General features: G+C 42.4%; 1 protein-coding gene across 1 annotated transcript in view; it reads right to left on the bottom strand.

The window, feature by feature from the left end:
• The window catches only part of ARHGAP22 (Rho GTPase activating protein 22), a 141,913-nt gene that overhangs the window by 42,704 nt on the left and 75,793 nt on the right, over window positions 1-23,416 (bottom strand). Inside the window, exon 4 of the mRNA XM_075506593.1 lies at window positions 455-583. Coding sequence (XP_075362708.1) covers window positions 455-583 — 129 coding nt within the window. The remainder of the gene's footprint in view (window positions 1-454; window positions 584-23,416) is intronic.

The raw sequence follows: 23,416 nt of genomic DNA, 5'->3' as shown, positions 1-23,416 counted from the left end.
TTGTCTTCTCAACTGGGCCCTACATTAGCTAGATGAAAAGTTTTGCTGCCTCTGGCTGTACGGAGGTTAAAAATGGGCATCTGCCCTTGTGGTAGGAAATTGAGATAACTGGACACACTCCTTTATGTCCATAAGGATAAGAAAGGTCCACAGAATAGTTCATAATCAGCTGTAAAAAACTGAGTACTGACAATAGTGATATGTTTATTATCACCACCCATTTCTGACTGAGTCAGTTACACAGTCTGGATGTGCCCTCCCCTCCCACTCCCTTCCACCCCCTGGCAAAAAAAAATCAACCCAATCCCCTTGCTGCAAAACACTTCAGACAATCAAGAGCTTATCTAGGCATCTCAGTGATTTTACAGTGTTACACATATCCTAGTATCACAAGAATATGTTTTACCTTGAGGCAAATGTTTTAATTTATGTGCATGTGAGCTATTTGCAATACCTCCACCAAATGGAGCCCATATAACCCGTCGGATGGCTTTCACCCAATCTTCCATTTCATTCTGGGAATTAGCCATGAGCAGGAAAGCCTCATGATTGACAGGCATCTTTTCCCGGTCCCCCGCACCACCTGAAAGACAGAATACAAATCTCTTTTAGCACCTAGTTCAGAAGAGAGCAACCAATGTTTAAAACCACCAAAAGTCTGGGTCAAAATGATCAAATGATTACTTTAATTGAGCAGTTTTACACACAGTTCCTACTCATGTGCTGCAGCACCCACGAAGCACAGGTTGGCAGAAGATCAAATAAGAAGTGCAGAATGTGGATTTCCAGTGTGAGAACCTGGAGATGTTGTACCCACTGTCCCAGCAATAAGCAAAGTGAAAGCACAGGCTGTAAGACCCTACAGGAAGAGTATAACATGAATTCCACATACCTGTGCTGAGGTATTGAGAGATTATTACCCAAAAGGGGGACTAAGTGAATTGTAAGACATTTTAGTGCTTGAGATGCAGAAGTTGCAAGATCATCCGCTTTCCCCAAGTCCCTGGGAATTTCTAGTCTCAATATAGAAAAAGAGACCCATTCTGATTTTGGATCCAATTCAGAAGGAATGTTTTGAAGAGGAGTTAAGACTTGGTGATATGAATCTGACTCTCCCACTTGAAATAAGTACTTTAAGAGCTATTAACGTTGCATGCAATATCTCAGGAAAGTACTGACCAGAATATCAAATGCACAGAATATCAAATACACTCAAGCTGTCATATAGATCTGTCACTTGTGGACACTCCAAGACTTACAACATTTTCACCCTTCTTTTCCCATTTTCTTTTTAGGTCAGCACCCACTTCAGTTTAAATCTTCCCCTCACCCCTCATTTTATGTTCCAGAGCTGGATACAACCAGGCCACACGGCCCCCAGTGAGGGCCACATAAACACATAAAAGCTTTATTGGAGTAGCCTCCGTATAAAATGGCTACTGATCCTGTCCAACACAGCAGCTGCATCACTAGCAGCCTGGAGCTTCTCCATCACCATGGAAACTGCCTTTGGCTTTGCTACAGAGATAACATCTTAGCCGTTGTGTCACTGTCATTTCCACGCTTATGTGGCTTTCAGTACCTACTGGCAAGCTAAAGCTGGCAGCCTGCACTGAGCAGCTGAGACTGACTGTCCATGGAACTCAGAGATAAGAGCAGGACGATGGTATGAGGTGGTTTCTGCAGAACTGATTTAGCGTACACAGAATGTGCGCCTTCTAAATCCTCGCTAATCTGGGGAAAAGAGCAAGATGGGAGCCAAGGAAGTACTTTTTCTTGCTATTAATTGTTTCTTGGCCTAGACACACTCATGGATCATATGCTGATTTGCAAAGCAAAAAGGATAAAAAGAGATGTGTTGGGAAGGATTTTGTGGCTTTCTGAGAAGCAATTCACTGAACTGGGAAACTGAGGCAGTCTTTCAGTAAAGAAGAGAGACAGTGGCCGCCTGGGACTAGGCATACAGCTTAAGAAACAAAAGCTAGGATGCTTTTCCCCCACATGTATCCAAATTCTCCTTCTTTCCTCATAGCATCCTCTGGGACAGTCTCCCATTTTGAATTTACCGATTGATTCGTATTCCTTAAGATATATGAAGCAGAACAGCTCTCTAGCTCAAGGCTAGGATGCAGGCATCTGAATAGATCAATGCTCCACCATACTCCACTGCAAGGAGGACATGCTTCCGCCTTTGCATACAGAATTGTCAGAGCAGGAAATTACAGTCTGTGAAACTCCTATCACAGCCTAATTCTTTTACCAACATACTCAGCCTCATGGTGAAAGCAGAGGTCATGAGGTCTAATTCTTGTACCTTACCTGGCAGACCTATTGCCATGCCCTTTCACAACCAAATACCTTACAGGAGATACAATAGCAAGAAAGAGGCTTTTCCCAGCCCTCAGCACACATCAGAAACAGTGGTTCAGGATCTGGCACCTGGCAGATAGATGGCCTGAGCTCAAACAAGCTCTTCAAAGGAATGAAACAGTCTGAAAAAAACATGTACTGTATGGGTCACACTACGAGCAAACAACTGAGCTTGGTCAAGGTAAAAATCAGATCGTGTTCTTAAATTTAAAGGGACCCAGCTGAGATCTTGCCCGCCCAAGCCATGAAGGAGAAGAAGAGACCAGAATCTTAGCTTAGAATTAGTTACAGACAGCAAATTTAGTCAGAACAGCTGAACTATCCCATACAAAGATTACCATATGAAGCATAGTAAGCAGAGAAGGATGAAGACCACTTCTTACTGGACTTCTGCAGAAGTGGTGTCTCAGCATCTTCCCACTGAATCACTGTACCACAGGGACCTGACTACAACTCCCCTTCCCCTAAAATGTTACTTTGGACCAGCCAGCTGCCTTTCTAAACCTTCGTGGGCCTTTTTCACACAAGCATTTAAGGGAAAAAACAGTTATACTTCTATTAGAGTCTGCAAATAGAAGTATAAAGGGAAAAAAAAGACTCCTGTACATGCTAGACCTGAGACTCTGCCAAAAATGACATACAGCTCCTCTGTGGTTGGCTTTCCCCACTGAAACTCTAAATAGAAGGAAGGTCATGACCCTACAAGCTGCCTGTGGGAGAGTCAGTAGTGACTAGTCACATAAGTACAAGCAAATGAAGACAACTCCACACATGGAGGCTAGCTTAGAAACAAGAAAGCACTTCAGAATTGCTGCTTAGAGAAAGCCTCCTATGTTAGTATGACATGAATATGCAGTTGGCAGAGCATGCAAACCCACCTATAATTTTTTTTTTTTTTTTAAATAACATTTTAATAATGTTCCTTTCCACACATGGCTGGCTCCTTTCACTACATCCTTGAGGCAACAAGCAAAACTAGAGTTCCCTAAAGGGCAGAGTTCAGACATTTGTGTCTACATTGTTGTAACATTCAACAGGTTTTGAGTCTTAGTAGTCACAACAACGAGAAACAGCTAAATGCAAACACTTAGATCTTCTTAAAAAAAAAACCCAAGGAAGCAATGCCACATGCACCTTCTTCAGAAGTCCAGAATTTTATCCGAAATTCACAGATGCTTCCTTCTCCGGGCTCAGACCCAAAACAGGATGTTGTTATGGGTTTTGGATTTGAGTTGGCAACACAAACGTTGTATCAATTCAAACACCCTAGTCTTTAGGAATTGTTTTAGGAAAACAATTTTAAACCTTCTTGCCTAGAAACACTTGGATATGGAATTTTAGTTTTGCCTCTTAGAGCCATATGAAGTTTGCATTCAGATACTGCATTCACACCTCTTCTCTGCCACTAACAGAGCTCCAGCCCTTACTACGGTTGCCGTTAGACTCTAACCCTGAAGCGCACAAGCACTACTTCTACTGCGTGAATCAAACAGGGCTCTGGCTACTCAGCACCGTGATAGGGAGGAACACCCTGCTAACAATTTTAAACACAGCCAAGGGCTTTTCATTCCCTTGAACAGAACTTCTCACTCATCTTTAATCAAGCTCCCATACAAACCAGACTGGCCCTCAGACACCAACTCTGCATAGCTCACGATTGCCACGGGCAGACATTCCAGTCCTGCTCAAAACTACTTTCATCTCTAGACCACAGGAAAAATAAAACTGTCTGCAAACACAGAGCACAAACACCTCAATAGATGTGGCAGAAGCAGGGGGCTTAACTTCGGGGATGAATAGTCCATCTGCTTCAGCATTAACCTATGACCAGGAGATCCTGCATTCAATCGCCTGCTCTGCTGCAGATTTCCAGTGCACATTGGACAAGATGCACTGGATTCCATGCCTATCCATAAAGCAAGTTGGCAGCGCTACTTGCCTCCCTCCCAGGTGTACAGAAACTGAACAACTTCAAGACTGGGAAAGGTGACGACAACCATACAAGTACATACAGTAAATAACCTAGAAAGATTAAGAGACTTGTTTTGTTACTGCTCACCATCAAAAGGGCTGCAGGTCCCAGCTGACTTCAATGCTTTGCCACCCCTGTCTCAAGGTACCTTTGTCAAGTTGCTTTACGTGCACTTGTAGGTATCTTTGCCTCAAGGGAACAGCATAGCTCCAGGCCCCTAGCTGCATTGCATGAATGTTCTCTCTTCCAGGCCCAGACTAGTTAAAACTGGCAGAATTGCTCTCATATGCCGTCTGTTCATGTGGTTTGTGCAACTGCATTTCATATGGCTTCAGAGCCATCTGCTGCTGATGTCAGCTGTATAGTGCTGGCCTCAGAGTAACATGCCACCTCCTAATCCTTAATAACAGTCCTCCTTTCAGCTCTCCCCCATGCCCCACAACAGGGAAGATTAAATACTGAAAGACTGGGGCTAAGTGACTTGCTGAAGGTCAGATGGAGTGCTGCGACAGCAGCAGGAATCACAGTCCACACTTCAAAGCCCTATTTCCTAAAAATTCTTCCTTTTTTCACCACCCTTATGCATTCACTGGAAAGTGCAAAGCATGAGGCTGCCATTATGCTATATTTACCTGTCCTGCCCTGTGTTCCTGTTCAAAGAAGCTATAAGAGATGTTCAGCTGGATCTCTCTCTTTATACAGCTGTTTCCAGTAAGGAACATTGGAATTTTTTTGTTTGCCTTGAATTTCATTCACACAAGCTTAACCTTCTTAAGATCAACATTTGTGGAGCCAAGCCTTAGATCCCCTTTGTCTGTATGGAAACAGAGGTGCAGGGGGAACAGGACTAGACTTCCTAGTAGATGCTCCTACCCCATTGCATGTAAAAGGAGGAACTTTTCTAATCAAGTAAAGCTGCTGTCAAGTTCTGCTGAAGTTGGCAGCTTCTTTTTTTGTTCATACCATTTCCCTTCCTTCCACCTCCCATCTGGTTTGCCTTTTGCCTATTTCTTACATCATTCTGCTTACTGATGTGCTTGTGTTATTGTCATTATATCAACTCTACTGAAAATTTACACAATTACAAATGCTTGTGTATGTGTATATATTTACATGTTTGTATTGCTTTGGTGTGGATAGTAGAGTGGTATTTTCAGTAAGAGTGAAATTTAGTTGGCCATGTGCATGCTGCTGCAGTGCGTGGGGAGGCAAATGGCAGTTCAAGGCTGAATTATGAAAGGGGTGGCTGGTGGGTAATGCAAGGCCCAGCTGACATGTTTGCCGTCAGTACTAAAGCAAGTAGTGACAGGAAGCCTTTGATTGCAGACAAGCAGCAACAAAGATCTTGACACATGGACAAAAAATAGCACCCACAGCTGAAAAGAACAATTGCAATGATTCATCTTCCCTGACCTGCTCTTTATGATTGTCTTAAAGGTGAGTATCAGGTTCAGGGCTCTAAGATCTTCCTGATAATGAAAGAAGGTGAAAAATGAGGTAGATGAATTCTGTCAAGATTAAGGGCAGCTCTATTAGGGGGAAATATTTCTTTGCACAGCGAGGGGGAAAAAAAAAAAAAACCCACACCAAACACAAAACCCCAGTCTTGATCTTTGGATTATGAAAAGAGACTAAAGAAATATAGTGAGTAAGCAAAAGGTCATTAAGAGTGCTTGGAATAGTCACTTGAAACCTAATTCCATTTCTTCGATCATTGCCTTTTATTCTGGCTAATGCTGAACCTCTATCCTGAGCACTCACCCCCCCAGCCAACATTTTCCAAGAGCCTGAATGCTAGAAACAGACCACATCTATCATACCTGAAATCTTGGGTTAACCTACCATCAGCACGCAGTTTAAACTTCGCTACAACCAATAACAACTATACTGCTTTTCTGCTGTTTTTCTGGATGATCCTTTAACCAAAGGGAAAACTTGCTGTGAATACAAAACTGATCTTGAAATGCTCCATTTAGGCTACTTGATAACAGCAATAGTAAGAAAAATCTGATACAGTCAAGGAGTGACAAATAAAAATAAGGAAAACTGACAGGATCTACAAGGGTATGATCTGTGAAGAATTGAGCAGTAAACAGTGATGCGTGCTTGCCATGATTTTTGTATTTGTATCTATCTATCTATCTATACCCACCCACCCATCTAGCTATATATGGGATATCCAAGTTGGAAGTTGATTTGGAAGCTGAGAGTAAACTCATGATTACAGTTTTAAAAGCTTATAAAATTATGAAAAAAAAATGAGGTTTGGGGATTTAGTATCACATGGAGTATAAATAAAAGAAACAAGCTTTAAATCAAAATAAATTTATTGTGTCTCAGTTCCAATGGATAACATAACGGCAATTTTTCCTAAAGAAACATGCACCTTTGTAGGTGAAGGGTGTTTTATTTCCACAGTTTGGAATGAGTTTGAGGGGATTCTAACATTCAGCTTTCGTTTGGTCGTGTCAGTGAGGAAAGTGAAATCTTAAATACTTTTTATTGTACAGAGTAAGTTCAGCTCATAAATTGACGTGGTTCAAATTTTCTTAGGGCAGGATTTACAAGCATGCACTAAAATCTCATTTACTTTTCAGTCAAATATAAATGCCTAGTTTCCTTAAACGCTTTTCAATCCACCAGGTTTAATGATAGTTACAAGTAGATGATCATCAAATTTTCACCTAAAAGTCTTTGCAGAGGACTTCATGAGTCCTTAAATGATTTTTAGATCCCAGATCTTAAACCTTATCCCAGAGAATAAAGCAAAGGCAGGCAAACACTCTAAAGCCACTGCCATCTAGAAACTAATCCAAAGGCCCTGTGATCTGTTCTCCCCTCCCATGCTTTCTGTGGTTGCAGACGCCATTAAACTGCTTTAAAAAAGCACCAACAAAGAGATTAGACCTCAGAACTGTGGTTTCTTATGCAAAAATTCTGACAAGACTTAACATGAACAGAGGCACTACAGCTTCTCTGTACTGGTACACGGACTACAGAAAACCCTTAAAAACCTAACGCTAGTGATCTATTTCAGTTGTCAGGATCAAGTGCATAATTACTAAAACTATATGCAAGAAATGAAGATTTGGTTTAATCTTTGGCCTTTTAGACATAAAAATTGTATGAGGTCAAAGTAACTTGGTGGTTTTTAACTTCTGCCTGGAGACACCTTTCTTTATATGTGTGACCTGTATTACTCTAGGCTTCTCTATTAATTAAACTGGTTAATGCTACCAGTCACTTCAAATAAACCAAAACCAAAACAAACCCATATTCCAGGTAGGCCACACACTGGTAAGTGATGTCACACTCCAGGAACCCCGGCAAACAGAAAAAAGATGCAAGATAAGAGGAAGGGAGAAAAAATCTGAAGTACTCTTAAAGGAAGAGCAAGTAGCACTGTGCACAAATGCCACCTTGAACCCTTGCTTATAAAACCTGCTTACATTTGCTCAGTGCTCTCTACTGTTTAAGTCTCCTTAAGCTGATTTTTTCCTTATGTGCTTTATCTGCCTTAGGCTGAGCTGTGAGAAGTTTCAGTAAAAAACAGTTCAGTAATTTTTAAGTTACACTTCTAGCATTAAAAACATATTTATTGTAATTGTACTCCAGTGCTCTCATGCCTCCTTGTTTGCAATAATTTGAAATTTCAAAGAGGAGACTACTATGCTGCCTGGGATGTGCTGCTCACTGTGGCCACATTACCTCCGTTAAGGTGAATTCACAACTGTGGGAAGGCCACCTCTACTGCAGCAGCCTGCTATTTATGGTTGAGATGAGCCCAGGCATAATATGCAACTGCTAAGTACATTGTTTTTTCAAGGACATAGCATCTCTCTTGCACCAGCACAGCTCAGGCACCATTCCCTCCAGCTCCTGCCCACAATTACTTTGCTCCATAAAAGGAGCAGCCGTTAACCATGATCATGCTGCCTCCCTCACTAGGGAGTTTCAGGAGCCTGTGAAACATGCCACCGGCTGTGTATAGTATCCCTATAAGCGAGCTGTATTGTTATTGCTTTGGGGTTTGTATCAGCTTCTACTAGCTAGTAGCAAGAGATGAAATGTGTCCAGCAAGGTCACAGCTAGTTTAGGAAGCCAGCAGAACCATACCAAAGAGGAACTGATCAACAATAATTAACATGAGGAGAAACTACTACACCAGCAATTGCTAGGAGCTGCATGACACCACTTCGCCTCTGCTGCGACTTGTGTGTTTCATCCTGACTATGAATTCTAGAGTACCAATATTCTAATTATGTCCAACGATGCCTCAGGGGTTAGATTGTCAAATAAGTGACAGTTTGCTCCATTAAACCCTTGCGGCTTGACTCAAATAATGTTTCCTTATAGGGGATTACTGTGCAGATTGAGCATGTTCACTTCAAAACCAAGATCACAACAGAGATAGCAGCAGCTTCTTAGGTGGAGCTCTCAGTGTGCAATGGCACCGTCATTGCCTCTTACAGCAATATCTGCTCACAAAGCAGACAAATTTAGGGTATAGTGTTGCCTCTACTGACACTAACGCTGTTTTTCCTGCCAGGCAACAGGTGTCTGCCACCTTGGCACGGGCTTCTCACTGGAAAAAAAGAAGTTCCTACTGGAAAAGAATCTGAAGGCGGTGGGAGCCCAGGCATAGTTGTGGCATAGCTTTTTCCAATTGCACAAACTTGAGCTTGAGAGCTCACAAACCCCTTCTTCAAAATCTGTCCAACATGCTTAGGGAGCTGTTCACCTCATGAAGCATCTGTCTTAGAATGACGAAAAACCCAACTTCTGTCCCTCTCTACAGGTGCCCTGAGAGAAAAAAAGAAAAGCCATTTCTTCCCCTCACAAAAGAAGATCCCAAGCCTGCAATAAAAATCAAGTCTGTGGTGGTGGCGGCAAGTGGGGATGACAAGAGGGAGAAAAAAAAACGTTGCACAACTTTTTCCCCAGCATGTTCCACAGACAGCCTTGTACCAACAGCAGGTTCCTTTCCTGTACCCTCCTTTCTCTCACTCCAGAAAACTAACCCTTGCAGTTCTTCCTCAATGTATTTCAAATCTAGAAAGTTACAATGAGCCTAGTCCTTAATAGCAATGAAGCGTGGAACTGCCTGGGCTATGCAGAGCTCCTGGTCATTTTACTGTCCTCTGGTCTGGATGGAAAGGAAATGTATTTTTCTCAGACCACCAGAAGCCATACACTCACTGGGAGGCAATTCAGGTCAGCCGCTTGCAGAAGCTGTGTGCCTGCCCACTGCAGGAGACACATCTAAAATAAGGCAATTATGAATTTGAGGGTACAAAACAAAAAAGTATGTACGAAAGACTCAGAAAATAGTGACACGTCTATGCAAAGCAAGCCACGCAGTTCCATGTGGTTCTCCAAAGCAGCAAGTGCTCAAATCTTCTGAGGAATGTATCAAATTATATATTCCAACTGTGGTTATGTTTACATGCTATTATAAGGGAGGAAATTCCTTCCTGACCAAAGATGATGATACTTCATGCTTTGAAATATCTGAATGAAAATGACTGGATAATTTTTATGCATTACCATGCAACCACAAGCAATTTTCTAATTCTCATAAATTTCTTCAAATCTTTAACACTGAAGAGAAGAGTTGAGGGAAATTTTAAATCCTGATGAGAAATGACTTACCACAACATCAGAATGGCAAAGTTTGATCTATTTTTCTTTGACAATTTCATCCTGGAGAGATAATATCCAACTTCTGCATTCTTCTGGGACTGTTGTGCTCACATTTTCCAGGTCTGCTCACCAATAGGAATGAAGTGGTTCTCGTGTCTTCTAAATAAGTCTCTCTACAACTATCTTCTCCTTGCCCCTCATAAGCCTATTTATTCCTTCCCCTGCAGCTAGTCTACCATGAAACCAAAGACATCCTCGCTGTATTTTTAAAGGACTATGTGGCTCCCATCTTAGCCTATGCTCTGGACTTTGAATTAAGGGGAATTGAGGTGAAGCCATCAGTCACTACAGCTTTGGCTGCAGACACCAGAGCTTTTAGCTGAGCCTGTAAAGACTCCGATTCTCTGTAGACTGAAGAGTTCTGAAGAAATTCAAGCGAACCAATTACAAACATTATTAATTTCTTCAGTGAAGTGACTGAAGCTTTACAAGCAGAGTTTTGGCAGCAGCAAATAAATGGACTATCATTAAGGACTCAACAGTTGCAGACTTTGTTTTTACAAAAACAAAGCTATTTGTCGCATTAATGCAGAAAAGGGATTGAAATGCAAAAGAATACATACTGTAGGCCATCGGCAAATTTGGAAAAAACCCTTGCCAATATTAATGATGAAACAATATAGATGGAAGTACTACTAATCTAAATCCAAACTTAAGAGCTCAGAGATATTCTGATCCAAGTCCATAGTCTTGTTAAAGTTTGCAGAGAATAACAGTTTTATAGCAGACTCCTCCTGTATCTGGCTGTACATTGGGTAACCAATGAATATTCTAAATATGACTGTGTAACACATAGCACTCTTCACTGTGGCAACAGTGCTCTTTGGCAAAAAAGGAAGTTCATATTTGTCATTTGGGCTCAGCACTGCAGCTGCTCAGAACACAACCATGGATGGTTAACGGACTTAAGGTTGTGCTGATGCAAAAAGTGGGGGCCTCAATTTTTTGTGCTTTAGGACAATTGTCAGTGAACCACCAGCAGAACAATGCTTAGAAAAATCAATTCTAATTCTCTCCACCCATTAGCAATGGACAAATTCCTCCCAGTTAACAGCATTATCAAAAAGTCCATAGAAGTTCCTTTGAAGTGGTTAATCATTAGCAGATGTAACCTCACTTTTCAAAAACATTCTGATTTAGATCTGATTTAAACAAGAAATGAAAAGAGCCTGCTAGGTAAACAACAACTCATCCTGAGAGACATCTTCAGTTGGTGGACTTGTTCCCACTGAAATTCAAGGGAGTATTGAACAGAGTGCTCTGCTGTGAGTCTCGATGGATTTCCCAGTGGAAGTCCTGCCTGCAGCATTCACTGCCACTACAGCATACTACATACAGATGTACCCTTCCATTGCCTCCTGTCTTGATGCTTGTATATCTCCTCCATGATAGGCCAAAGGCCTGCACATAGGTAGCATCTCTTCCGACAAGCTAAGATAGTCACCTTTACGTGGTAGAAGCAGACAATAAAGCTCAGGTGCATATTATTAGGGGCCACAGCACAGTTCAGGATGACTGCTTGTAAAAACAAATTTATAGTTCGGGACTATTGACAATTTTCATCACACACAGCAGAACTGCCTCATGCACCGCCTTGCAAGCTTCCGCTCCCACAGTGCAGAAAGCCCACCAGCACCAAAGCAGTCAGCCACTGACCTGTTGCTGTCCAGATCCTCCAGACAACAGCAATCTGCTTCTGGGCTGGTACAACCTTTCCTGTCTGTACATCTCAGTACTCGTGGACTGGGGCAAACTCTGGTAACGTGACCTCCTTCCTGCAAAAATCCTTGAACTTCTGCTGGTCTTCCTAGATCTGCATGGCATGGTAGTCTAAGTGCTCTGTGCTGGTAATCTTCCTCCAAAATGGTTAGCTAGCAGAATGGAAATCCTTGTATTTGAAAACCTGGATCAGCAGCCTCTTCTCCAGTATGCCAGCATGGGCAGTCTCTTAGCAAAGCACACTGTCACCTTCTAATGGCTATGCTATACTGCCAGAAGGTCCTTCAAACCATCTTTATGCTCTTTGATAGTTTACAGGTCTTTGTCGTGCTTCAAGCAAAGGCTGCTGACCAAAGCTAGATCACAGTCATAGCAAGATAGTCTCTTTACTAACAGGGCAAACTAAAAGAATTTCCACAAAGGAGCACAGAAAGGAGACAAATACTCAGGAGACCTTACAACTCACAGGAATGTGCCCCAAAAGTTCTAAAGTCTCACACAGGTATGTACAGCAACTGAGTGTGATATGGCAACTTTCTCCTGGTGTGAGAGCATATTTGCAGCACGGATGTCCACACTGACTAGCCAAACTCTGTAACTACACTCCAGTTATCTCTAGAGCAAGAAATGTTACCTTATGAAAAAAATCTCCACTTTCCCTAAGCTTAAATCAAGTACCAGGTAAAGGGATGGTGCAGGTTTACCATATGCAGTTTACACATGCCAGTTTAGGACCACATATTCTGGGGAAATCCAGCCATCAATGCATTTTATGACATTTAAATACAGAAGATGAAGTTCTTATCCCAAGGAACAAAAAAGCCTTGCTAAATGCACATTGTGATATACTACTCAAACAGAAATGCTGGGGTTGCCAGTTGAGCTGCTTTTGCCAGAGTGACATTAGCTATAAAACCCAGATCTAATTACACAGATTTAGGCCACTGAGACCTAGCACTTGGGTGAGACTGGTGGAATATCAGCCTCGTTTCTTGGAATGCTCTCTATAGGCAACATATTTGGGTATTTTTAATGCTTATAGAAGCAGAAGGCCCATTCTGACAATGCTGACATCAGTGGGCCTGCTCCACAGATCCATTTAGCCCAGTTGGTCCACTAAGAAAAATGAGAGCAGGAAATAGGGCACATGTCTCTGCTTTGTGAGCTTCCTCCCTCTCCTCACCCTGATCCTTTCTTGAAAGTGCAGAACTGTACGCAGCTATCGCAGGCAGCATGTGTTATAAGAATTTTTGTCTTTACAGTCAAAGGCAGGATAACAGCCAGAAACCAGGATCTGCTCAGCCAATGACATGCTATATTAAAAAGCCTTCCAGCTTCTGTTTCAAAACAAAGAAATCTTGATACGCCTGAAGCCAGCAGCTGCTGCCAGCAGCATGCTGCCTTCCTTACCTTGGGGACACCTGCTGACCTGATGCCTGTTTAATATTACATTAAAACAGCGGCTTTCCAGATAATGAATTATGTATCTGCAGTGAAGCTGTGGTATGCAGGGAGCCAGGGAGGACAAGGGTTGGAAGAACCATTTGTGTTAATGATCTGCAAGGCTGGGGAAGAAAAAAAAAAAAAAAAAATCACTGATGTCTTTATGATTTGTCTGAGCCCCAGTCAGGTAACAGAGGGAATCGGGGGAGCATGGCAAGTGCCTCCTTCTCCTCCCTTCCCCATTTTTTACTGAGAGCAATCAGGTGAGTTTGAAAGTCCCTAAAAGGGCATACAAATCTAAAATGAGGGAAAAAAATAACAGAGCTGTAAGCTTGCATGGCTTGTGACTGCAGCTAGTTTTACTGCCCTAGCATTAAAGACACAGAAGTTACCTTTTACCATTATTTTTATTTAAATGGTCCACAGTGTGAAAGCAAGAACCCAAGACAGCAGTAAACTATTGCCTTGCCAGTCTGATCTCTGCCAGTTACCTCTCTTTAAGAGAGAACTCAATCTATAGTCTCTGAAGCCAATCTGTAAGCTCTTGCCAAACAGACAGAGCTCCTCCAGCCTTCCAGAGAGGAGATTTAATAATTCTCTTGCCTTGTTTAATTTAAGTTAGATGATCTGGGTATCTAAGCATGAAAGTATTACATAAAAATGTTCATAAGGAGTGAGCATATATGCAAATTCATAGTCAAACACTTGTAAGACTTAAATGCTCCTGTTTACAGATATTCTAGTCCTGTCCATATTAGAGTCTAAATATGAGTTAAAGCTGATTCTCAGAAGGAGGCAGACAGTAAAAAGAGCTATTCATACCATACACCTTATCCTAAGACACCTTATCCTAAGATCAGCTTAATCCAGTCCAGGTCTGTTACTTCTCTGTACAATTAAAAATATCCAACACAGCTCAGACTGCCTTTTTCAGATAAGGAATAGTCACACCACAGTAACTGCAAAACAATCTTATGACAAGTATATGCAAGGGGAAGTGAATTCAGTGTATGCTTTAGCTATTAACAAATACATTAAAATAAATAAAAAAAGATGTTCCATTGCTGGAATATGCTTGTCACATAGAACTAAACATTAGTGTTTTGGGGGAACAGGTACAGAGACGTTAAAATTACTTTCCAAGGTTATACTGTGCATCAATGGGGAAATGCCTTCTCTGTACTTAAAAAAAACCAAAAACCACACCTTCAAATTCCACAGTGAGAAATTCCTACATACGAGTGGAGAACTGAGATACAGAGACACTAAATGATTTCCAGTATGATATTGGCTAAGGACTAGCAGAGCCAAGAATGAAAAGCAGAACTAATACATCCAGGCACCCTGGATTAATCAAACATTGATTCTCATAAAGCAAGGAATACTGTTTGGAAGGTTGGTCATATGCAACTGCAAAGGCAGTGCCAGCCCTAGAAAGCAGGAAGTGAAGAATGAGAGAGAACAAGCTGAACGGCATGAAGATTGTTCCCCCAGCACAGGATGGAAAGCCGGCCACTTTCTCGCCAAAGCAGTGCTCTTGAACTGGGAAAACCACATTAGAAATTAGGAGTGTGTTGTGTCTCAAAAAGCTGTTCTCTCACTCGGCAGCCCCAGTGGTTGCCTGGCATCCCCTCTATTTGGAGAGCTTTAACTGGTGAGCTGAAGTCACCACTCTCTCAGCAGCATACGCATGGCTCATTGAGAGCACAGCGGTGTGTTGGCCAACTCTGCCTCTCGAGCACTACGCTTCTTGGCAGTGCTGGCCTCTCTGGCTGCTGAATCCCAGAGGCTTGTGGAAAGAGTGGCCTGGATCCCACAAAAGCCTAGATACTGGTTGGATAAAGCCCCAGTTCCACTCAGATTTTAATACTGATGAGGGAGATTTGCACCAGAGCCATGTGGCTCTGGAATTCATTTGCTGAATGACAGATGCATCTCTGTGGTGCCCTGCCAGCTCCTTTCATATCTCCAGGCCCATGGAGTCCAGCACACTGTTTCCTGGAGTCTCTGACCACTCAAAGCAGCAGAGTGTGCAGCCAGGATCCAGACTGCCTGTGGGCTCATCCTCTACCCAAACACCTTGCTTTGATCCCAGACACCTCATCGTAACATGTTTGCACCTTGCTACTTCCCAAAGCTATGGAATTAATTTGTTTGTAGGGGGTTTTAAGACTGATTTCTAGTCGAGGAACCAGTCCTAGAAAATAATACTCTCGCTGGTTCAAGAGGAAACATCGTTATCCAGCCCCCTTCTCTGCCTCATCATGAGGCTTTTGCTCTATTTTCTGCACTGAAGCATCCACCAAATACATGGATAAGGAGTTTAATAAAACACAAAGGGTCAGGGTCACACTGCCTGGGCTTCAGAGTTGAAAGTAAAACCACACACCACCACAATTCCTAGGTCTGCCTAATGATGGAGCTATCCAGCTCCTCTTCCCTCTGTGCTAGCCCTGCTAGATTGAACTGGTGATGTATGGTTGACTGGACAAAGTATTAACATATGAGCAAAATCACGATGGCCCCTTTTCAACGTGACTGTTACAAATGCAGAGCATCCTCACCTCCAGTCCTGGCCCCTATTCCCCTCAAACACCTAATGCTGTATGGATTGAACACTTCCTTTCACTGAGATAGCCTCTCTCAACTTCCCTAATGCATATAAAACCACCCATTCTGCGAGCATATCAGAGGAGGAAAACAATCAGGCACACACAGAAGGGAACAGGAGAGGCAACAAAGGTCAGGCCCAAATCCTGCCTTTAGCATGCCCACCCCTGGGGGTCCACACAGACAGAAGCTCTGAGCATACTAAAAGCAGACACTGAAAGTCTCGTAGGTCGATATCGTGCAAAATGACCTAATCAGCAGCCTTCACATATCCTGAGGTTGCTGGGTGCGGGCTGCTCTTCTCAGGCAGCAGCTAACAGACTCCCTCCCAGGAGTGGCAGCCACATCACTTGTCTGCTGCACATGGCATTTTCCCCGGCAGCTCTGTTTGCTGAACACAAAGAGCGAGCCCACAACATTAAAGAACACCCCCCTCCTTTGAAGCTGTTGGGTTTTTTGGCTTGCCTGGCTACAAACTAAAACTGTGCCTTAATCATCCAGCTTTGAAGTCCTGTAAATCTACAGCTGCAGCAAAGTAAGGGCCACTTGGCAATAAAACATTCATTATTAATTTTTTTTTTTTTTTAAGAGGAAAAGGCTTTGCTGGAGCTGAAACTTTCTTTTTCCCCCACTAGAAATCAAGGGGCAGGTGAAAAATCAATGTTGACTTGCCAGATCAGAGACAATCCTGACTGTATGACATTTTATAGCCCAGTTTTCAGCAGTGTTGAGCCAGTGCTCACTGAACGGCCAAAGGTAACCAGAAATTTTATTGTAGGAGAGCATATGAGAGAACAGTGGGTTTTAACAACAGGCTACAGAGGCTGATAAATGTTTTTCATTGTTTTGATACCTTATTTAAGGTGTGTGTGGGGATGTAACTGATAGGAGTTTGATGGTGCTTAAAACTGGCAATAGGAGAAATAAAGGAACCCTTGCTTGTATCTTTCCAGAATCTGCCATTGCTGTAGGTTTTACCAGAGGGTCAGAGTGGGCTAAGGATACATCACCAAACGAGACCTGTGGGAAATCTCCATAGGCACAACAGCCTGCAAAGCAAAGGATGTACAGCAAGAGGGAACACTGTACTTTGCCCTGGCTGTTTCATTTCAGGGGTGTCTGGAAACTCTCTCAACCTCCACAAAAACAAATAGAGAATTAATCCAAAACCCATTGTAGCCTGGCCTGGAATACTAGTGAGAAGATAAAATGGAGCACGGTGAAAATAAAGCTCACTTGGGGAGAACCAGGCTTCAGATAACAACTTGGTACAAACATTGTCCAAAGAGCTAAAAGGCAAAACCACGCACTGCCTGGGGTTTCAGGCTATAAGACTTTGGAGAATCAGGTCCCAGTTCCCAGCTCTGCTGGCCACTTCCTGTATTAATCTGGGCAAGTTCCCTCTCAAGGCTGAACCAGGAGTGTTCATCTGGGACTTTCCTTTCCTATGTGACCAACATTTCTGGCCATGAACTTGTCCACAGCCCTGCTCCTGTCCCTAGGCCATCTGAACCTGTGGGAAAGAGATCATACACAAACCTCACTGCTCTTGCTGGCTTGCTCCTTCCCTGTTCAGAGACACAGAGAACAGCAAGGATAGACCCATTGGAGCCTGTGGCTACTATAGCTTTTGTGCAACCGCACTTTTGATGCTGTGCCTAGGGCACTCTGTAATCATTTAATACCTTCTAATGACCACATTTACTTACTGGGAAGGATCTCCTGATTGAGATCACGGTAAAAACCTCTGCAAATCAAGTGCTTTCTGGAAGGCAACTAGAAGGGATTGCCTCAAGTAACTGGATGGGAAGTGGCTCAAAAACTGGCAGGAGTCCAGCCTCTTCAAGGCAGCATTAGTGACAGACTGATGTTAAACAGCTCATGGAGACACTCAGCTACCTCAGTACTCCCTATCCAGACACATAGGTTCTTCCTTCACACTTTGGCACTTCCCTTCCCAGGCTGTCTGGAAGCAAGAGGAGAAAGGTTAGCACAGAGCAGAGCAGGCATCAGAAGGAAGCAGGATCCCTACCCTGCCAGCATGCCTGGATCAGGAGGTATTCTGGACAGCTAGATGGATTTCACAGATCAGAAAGATTCTGGCAGAAGCAGGCTCAGAGAGGCAACACCCTCTACCCTCTTTGGTGCACTAAGATGCTTTTAGGGAAAAGCCATTTGGGGTGTTCAGTTAGCCAAAAATTTTCACGTTAGTAGTGACTCACTAAGAATACAACTGGTTGCTGTTGCCTAAGTGTCCCTCAGTCATCTCTTAAAGGCCCACATTATGCTCATGTTGCTTCTGGTTTAAAGCCCCCTCTTGTTAGCACAGGCTGGGCACCAAGCTACTGCCCCTGGTTCCTCACTGCCTTCCTGTGCATGCAAGACTTTCTCACAAGGCTGAGCTCTAGGGCTAGGCAAATCACAGCCACTGCACTGTGGCACTGTCATGGCTCCCAACAGATGCAGCACCACTGAGTCTAAACCTACATCTGCAGCTCCTACCCCCGCCTGCTGCTTCTGGAGGCTTAGCCCTCTTCCACGCCAGCAGAGCATCTGCCCCCAGATGGGTGGGAATGCCAAATCATAGCAAGGCAGCAACAAGGATCAACTAGCTAGGTAAAGGATTGAGCAGTGAGTGACTGCTTCCCAGCTTCAAACTGTAACCTTTACAGGGTCACACTGACTCGTGCTGGATGTCTAAAGCTGGGCTCCAAGCCTAAACGGACTGCTATGTGTCTAATAAATCACACCTTCTTACCACAGAGGGGCAGGGAACATCTCTCAGCAAACGGGAAGGCATTCAGCAGGATGCAGACACCCTGCTCTCGTAGCAGGCATCAGGGCTGGGCAAGTTTATCTTCAGGTGCGCCTGCCAGAACAACCTTACCTTTCCTGGCTGTACCATCAGCCCTTTCCTGCAATGCCTGCCGCAGATACAGGTAAGGCAGGCACCTTTCCTCAGCGTCTGTCTAGAGAGACATTCCTACTATGGCAAATGCTATAAGGGAAAGCAGCACTGGTCAGCTGAGCGCCCCTAGCAGATGAGCAAAAAGAGGGAGCAAAAATTGTCCTATGCCCCCTTGTAAAGTGGCATATATATGCACACAGATACAACAAAACTCTAAAAAATAACTTAGCAAAAGCAAATTAAGAATTCAGTTACAATCTTTTCTCCTTCTTTGTAATAAAAACTTTGCCAACATGATTCTATCCTTAAGAATTCCTGAAATTGTGTAAATCTGTGTACATGTGCACACATTTTGCTCAACAAAATACCAAAAAGTTGGTACCAGCGGCTACAGGTCAGCTTAACTCAGTTCTCACATCCCAACTACCACTTCTTGTTGTGCAAGACCTTTTTAAAATAGGAACCCAGTAGGAAACACAAAGGTAGGTTAAAGAAAGCAAATTTGCATTTCTTCAAACCCTTTTCTTCAACTTTAAACCCGTGATGAAAACCTATACAATTCCACCTTCTAGCTATGCTTTAGAAACATTTTATATTCAAACAATGAATGAGGGAAATGCATATAATAAATGCATATATATACATATATATATATATATATATATATATATATATATATATATATATATATATATATCTGCTTAGCCAGGTAAGCAAGTCAGATTCCTCAGATCCCCTGGCATTGACGCATGTCCCAGCTACAAGAAATCACTGCTGTTTACCTTTATGCAAAACCCACATCTGGACTGCTGGCTAGATAACATGTCACAATAAAGACACATGCAATGGAACAAGAAAAATACAAGCAATGTGTTTCTCTATTAGGAGTTTATTACGTTGTCAATTTTTATAATGCTAGATGCAAACTGCTCTCTTGAAGAGTTTTATATCTACCTGGAGGTAGAACAATCACATTTCCTGGAAAAGCCCACACAGCCATTCTCAAAGCGAACATCACAACAGTGAGCTGAAAATCTGTATGGAATCATGCACTCAGGTAGCCCTACACAGGAAAGATGCTAAGAGGAAACATGCTTTTCCTTCACTTGCTATTATTTATTTTAAGTTATTATTTCAGTGTAGATTTTTAAAAAATGCTTCTTTTGGACAACAGAAACAAAAATACTAGAGCATTACTCAGCTGCCTACCTAAACTTATCTGGAAAAACAAATATACACATTTTGTTGCTGTTTCATATAGACATTCTGTTGCTGTTTTCTTCTGCATTAGGGATTCCATCCCTGTGCAAAACATATGCTCCATGTTTAAAGGGTTAAACATTCTCTCACTTAGTCAGCTTTACTGAATGTAAAATGCAAGATAACAACATACACTGTATCTTGAACCAAAAATGCACACAGCATGATAAAACCCCCTGTGCTAACCGACCGGCAGTATGAATAGATCCATTCCCCCTGCTTGTTAATTCAAAATAAATCCTTTACTGTGATTTAAAGCAAAACAGACAACACTAAAACACACCAAAAATATAATGACTTACCCTTTCGGAGACACTTGCTTTTCTTAAGATATTTGGCAGTAAAAAACGGCATGGCTGCAACACTAAGGTTTCAGCCAAAGCTGACCTTTTATTACCAAGTGCTAAGAGCAAAATGACTGGACCAAAGAGAGAAAGCAAATTATTGTACCAGATCTTTAAAATGCTCAATGATGAGCAAAGGGAATTCAGAGTGGGATAAAGTATGTCAAGTTGCACGGTGGGGATTGCAGATATCTTTCTGCTCATTAGCACTGCTGTTCGAGTTATTTAAAGTGTGCTCGGGGGAAATGAGGACAATTTCCATGACAATATGTACAGTATCATATAAGGAGGAAGCATTTTTTTCAGGCAGAACTTCTGCATTACTCAGCTGCTACAGCAACCAGCAATATGTTGAGAGGAAAGAAATAAATAACACATCAGGTTTGGATAATATTAAAAATCTGATCTATTAACCAGTTCTTGTCTAGAGTGGAAAATGTATCACTATAAACCTCCCATGTCATGTCACTGGGCTATACCCTCATTTTCTTCTTAGGCACTTCTGGAAAAAAATGAAGGCTTGCTAAGTAGCTAAAGAAATCATCAGGAGGTTTTGATTCCAGACAGTCACCCCACTACCCCATGCCTCAGTTTCCCTATCTTTCAAATGGGGTGACAAAACAGCCATGTCTGTATTTGTAAAAATTTTTGAGGCTCTTAGACAGTAGGTACTAAGAGAAGAAGCTCTTGGCTTTTACTGCTTCCAGCCTTTGGGATACTTCCAAGTCATCACTGCACTGAGATGCAAGTAAGCACTTACCTGAAAGGTAGAACATTTTTAACCTATAACCAATAACCTATTGACTGGCTGGATTTGGAGTCAGCTTTCTAGACTAGCAAAGTAACTGATCTGAATGAAACTAGTACTATTCTTATAAAGTAGAAGAATATACAATTCTATAATGAAGACTGTACAAACTGTGCACTCCACAAGGTTGAGAGCTAATAGCAGGGCCTTCCCTTGAACAATTTGTTGCCAGTGCACAAATATATTTTTTTTTAGGAAAGACAAGTTTCATGCTCAAGGAAAATCCATTCAGCGTGCAATCTGAAACACTTCACCATACTTTAGTATTCATAAATCCTGCGATGCTCAATAGGTGTGATGTATCTGTACCACCATACCAAAACCCCCAAATCTCTGCTCTTTCATTAGCCAGTTTGGAAATCAGCCGACAAGCTTTCAGACACACAAACAATTCTTCCATAGCAAACTTCAAGCTAAGCTCAGGTTAACTTATGTTAACCTATTTGAGCAAAAGGGTACTTAAGCACATATGGAGCAGAGAGGAACAGCAGAAAGGAAAGAGGTGAGAAAAGAGTCCCTACAAGTCAGTGACACAGACAATTGCCACCTGTGAGCCACTGCAGGCTGTGGGTTGGACTTGGGGAATTCACATGGTCTTGAAATGGGGGGGCCAAGCTCGTTACTGTCCTGCCCTTGGAGATGGCCCAATACCATCTGCTTCAGAAGCTGGAAAAATCTTGCACACATTAATTTGCATGCACCTACTACATCTGTTCCATCCATGATCAGACTGGCACACATCTCTCTCCCAAAGACTGGGGGACATCACTATGTGCGAGTATGGAAGGAATTGGTCTAGTAAAGCCTACCTACACCATATTTAATCCAGAAACAATGCCTGATCCTAATCTCATGTCATCAAAGACAACTCAGAATTTCTCCCAGATCTAACACAATTTATGGCCTCACAAATATTTCCATGGATATCTGGAAACGTTTGCGGGGGGCTTTCCATTACTGCTAATTACTTCCAGAAGACCCCAAACAAAGATTTAAACTAGAATCTGGTTACTTTGAAGGAGAAACTCAGCAGTCAGGATGAACTCTCTGAGTTCATCCCTGAACCTCATGACACTTCCTCCTGCTGTCATTGTGTGGTACATGGGAAAACATGTCATGCCCAAACAGCCCTTGGAACATCCCCTTTATCTTTCAGCTTCCTCTTTGCCAGCAGACATGCGCCTCACACAGTGACACACCAGGATAGAGTTTTTGCCAAAGTAAGTCTGCCTTTTTGCTCACAGTAAATTAAAAAAAAAAAAAACAAAACCAAAAAAGAAATACCCACAGCACCACAAGGGAATTCCCTTCTCTGCCAGTTTAACACAGTGTCAAATTCAGACTAATGCAGTAATCCCTCCCAGCTGCATAAGAATCTGGCCCTTTAATGACCTTGCACAAAACCCTACTGGCTTTTAACTCCAGTACCCCTATATTCTGCCTCATTTCCAACTCACTCTGCCCTTGGAGCTAAAAGCAGAGGTTGCCCTCTTGTTAGACTTGCAATTTCCAGGGAGAACTTTGAACTTACGCAAACAAACATGTATGTCTGTCATCCAGGGCAATGAAATGCAGGCTCTTTTCTCTTCCACTCCCCACCTCCTACTGCCACAACCTACTTTAAGGAACCCTAAGACCTTGTATCTTTATGATGGGGGAACTGTTTATTCTTTATCCTCCAGTATTTTCCTGTTGCTCAGACATAGCTTTCCTTAATCAGCTCTCCAAACAGATAGAGATCAGGTGAAAATTTGTATCCTGACAAAAATCTGCAGACACCAAGAACAGACTGAATTGGATCCAAACCCTTAAATGTTATCATTCACCCAGCTTTCAGTCTGCTTCTTTTAGTAAGGCTTTTAGAACGGACTAGATACAACTGGGACTGCACAAAATGTAAGTATTTTGCTGTTATGCATAATAACTCCAAAAATGCATTAATATATAGTTATTGGGTCCCTCCTCTTTTGATCCTCCTCCTTCCCCCAACTTTAGATCCCACTTCACAAACAAACTGACTACAGACTGCACAGAGCACAATCTTTGCTGTTAGCAGCAGGCTGGCTAGCATGGAGAAAAGCACCTATGACTCTTAATACTGCATTTTATGTACCAAGTTTCAGTATCAGGTTTCAAAATGCTTTACTAAGAAAGTCAGCATCATCTTCCCCATCTTACAGATGGGAACTGGAGAAAGGGATTGTAACTTCTGTACAATCACCGCAAGATTAAAAAATGGAATAAAAGGGAGATTTTTCTGAATGTACATAAGTAATCAG

This window comes from Mycteria americana, chromosome 6 (genome assembly GCF_035582795.1).
Source record: "Mycteria americana isolate JAX WOST 10 ecotype Jacksonville Zoo and Gardens chromosome 6, USCA_MyAme_1.0, whole genome shotgun sequence".
Classification (NCBI taxonomy): Eukaryota; Metazoa; Chordata; class Aves; order Ciconiiformes; family Ciconiidae; genus Mycteria; species Mycteria americana.
This window is presented reverse-complemented; position numbering and strand designations above follow the sequence as displayed.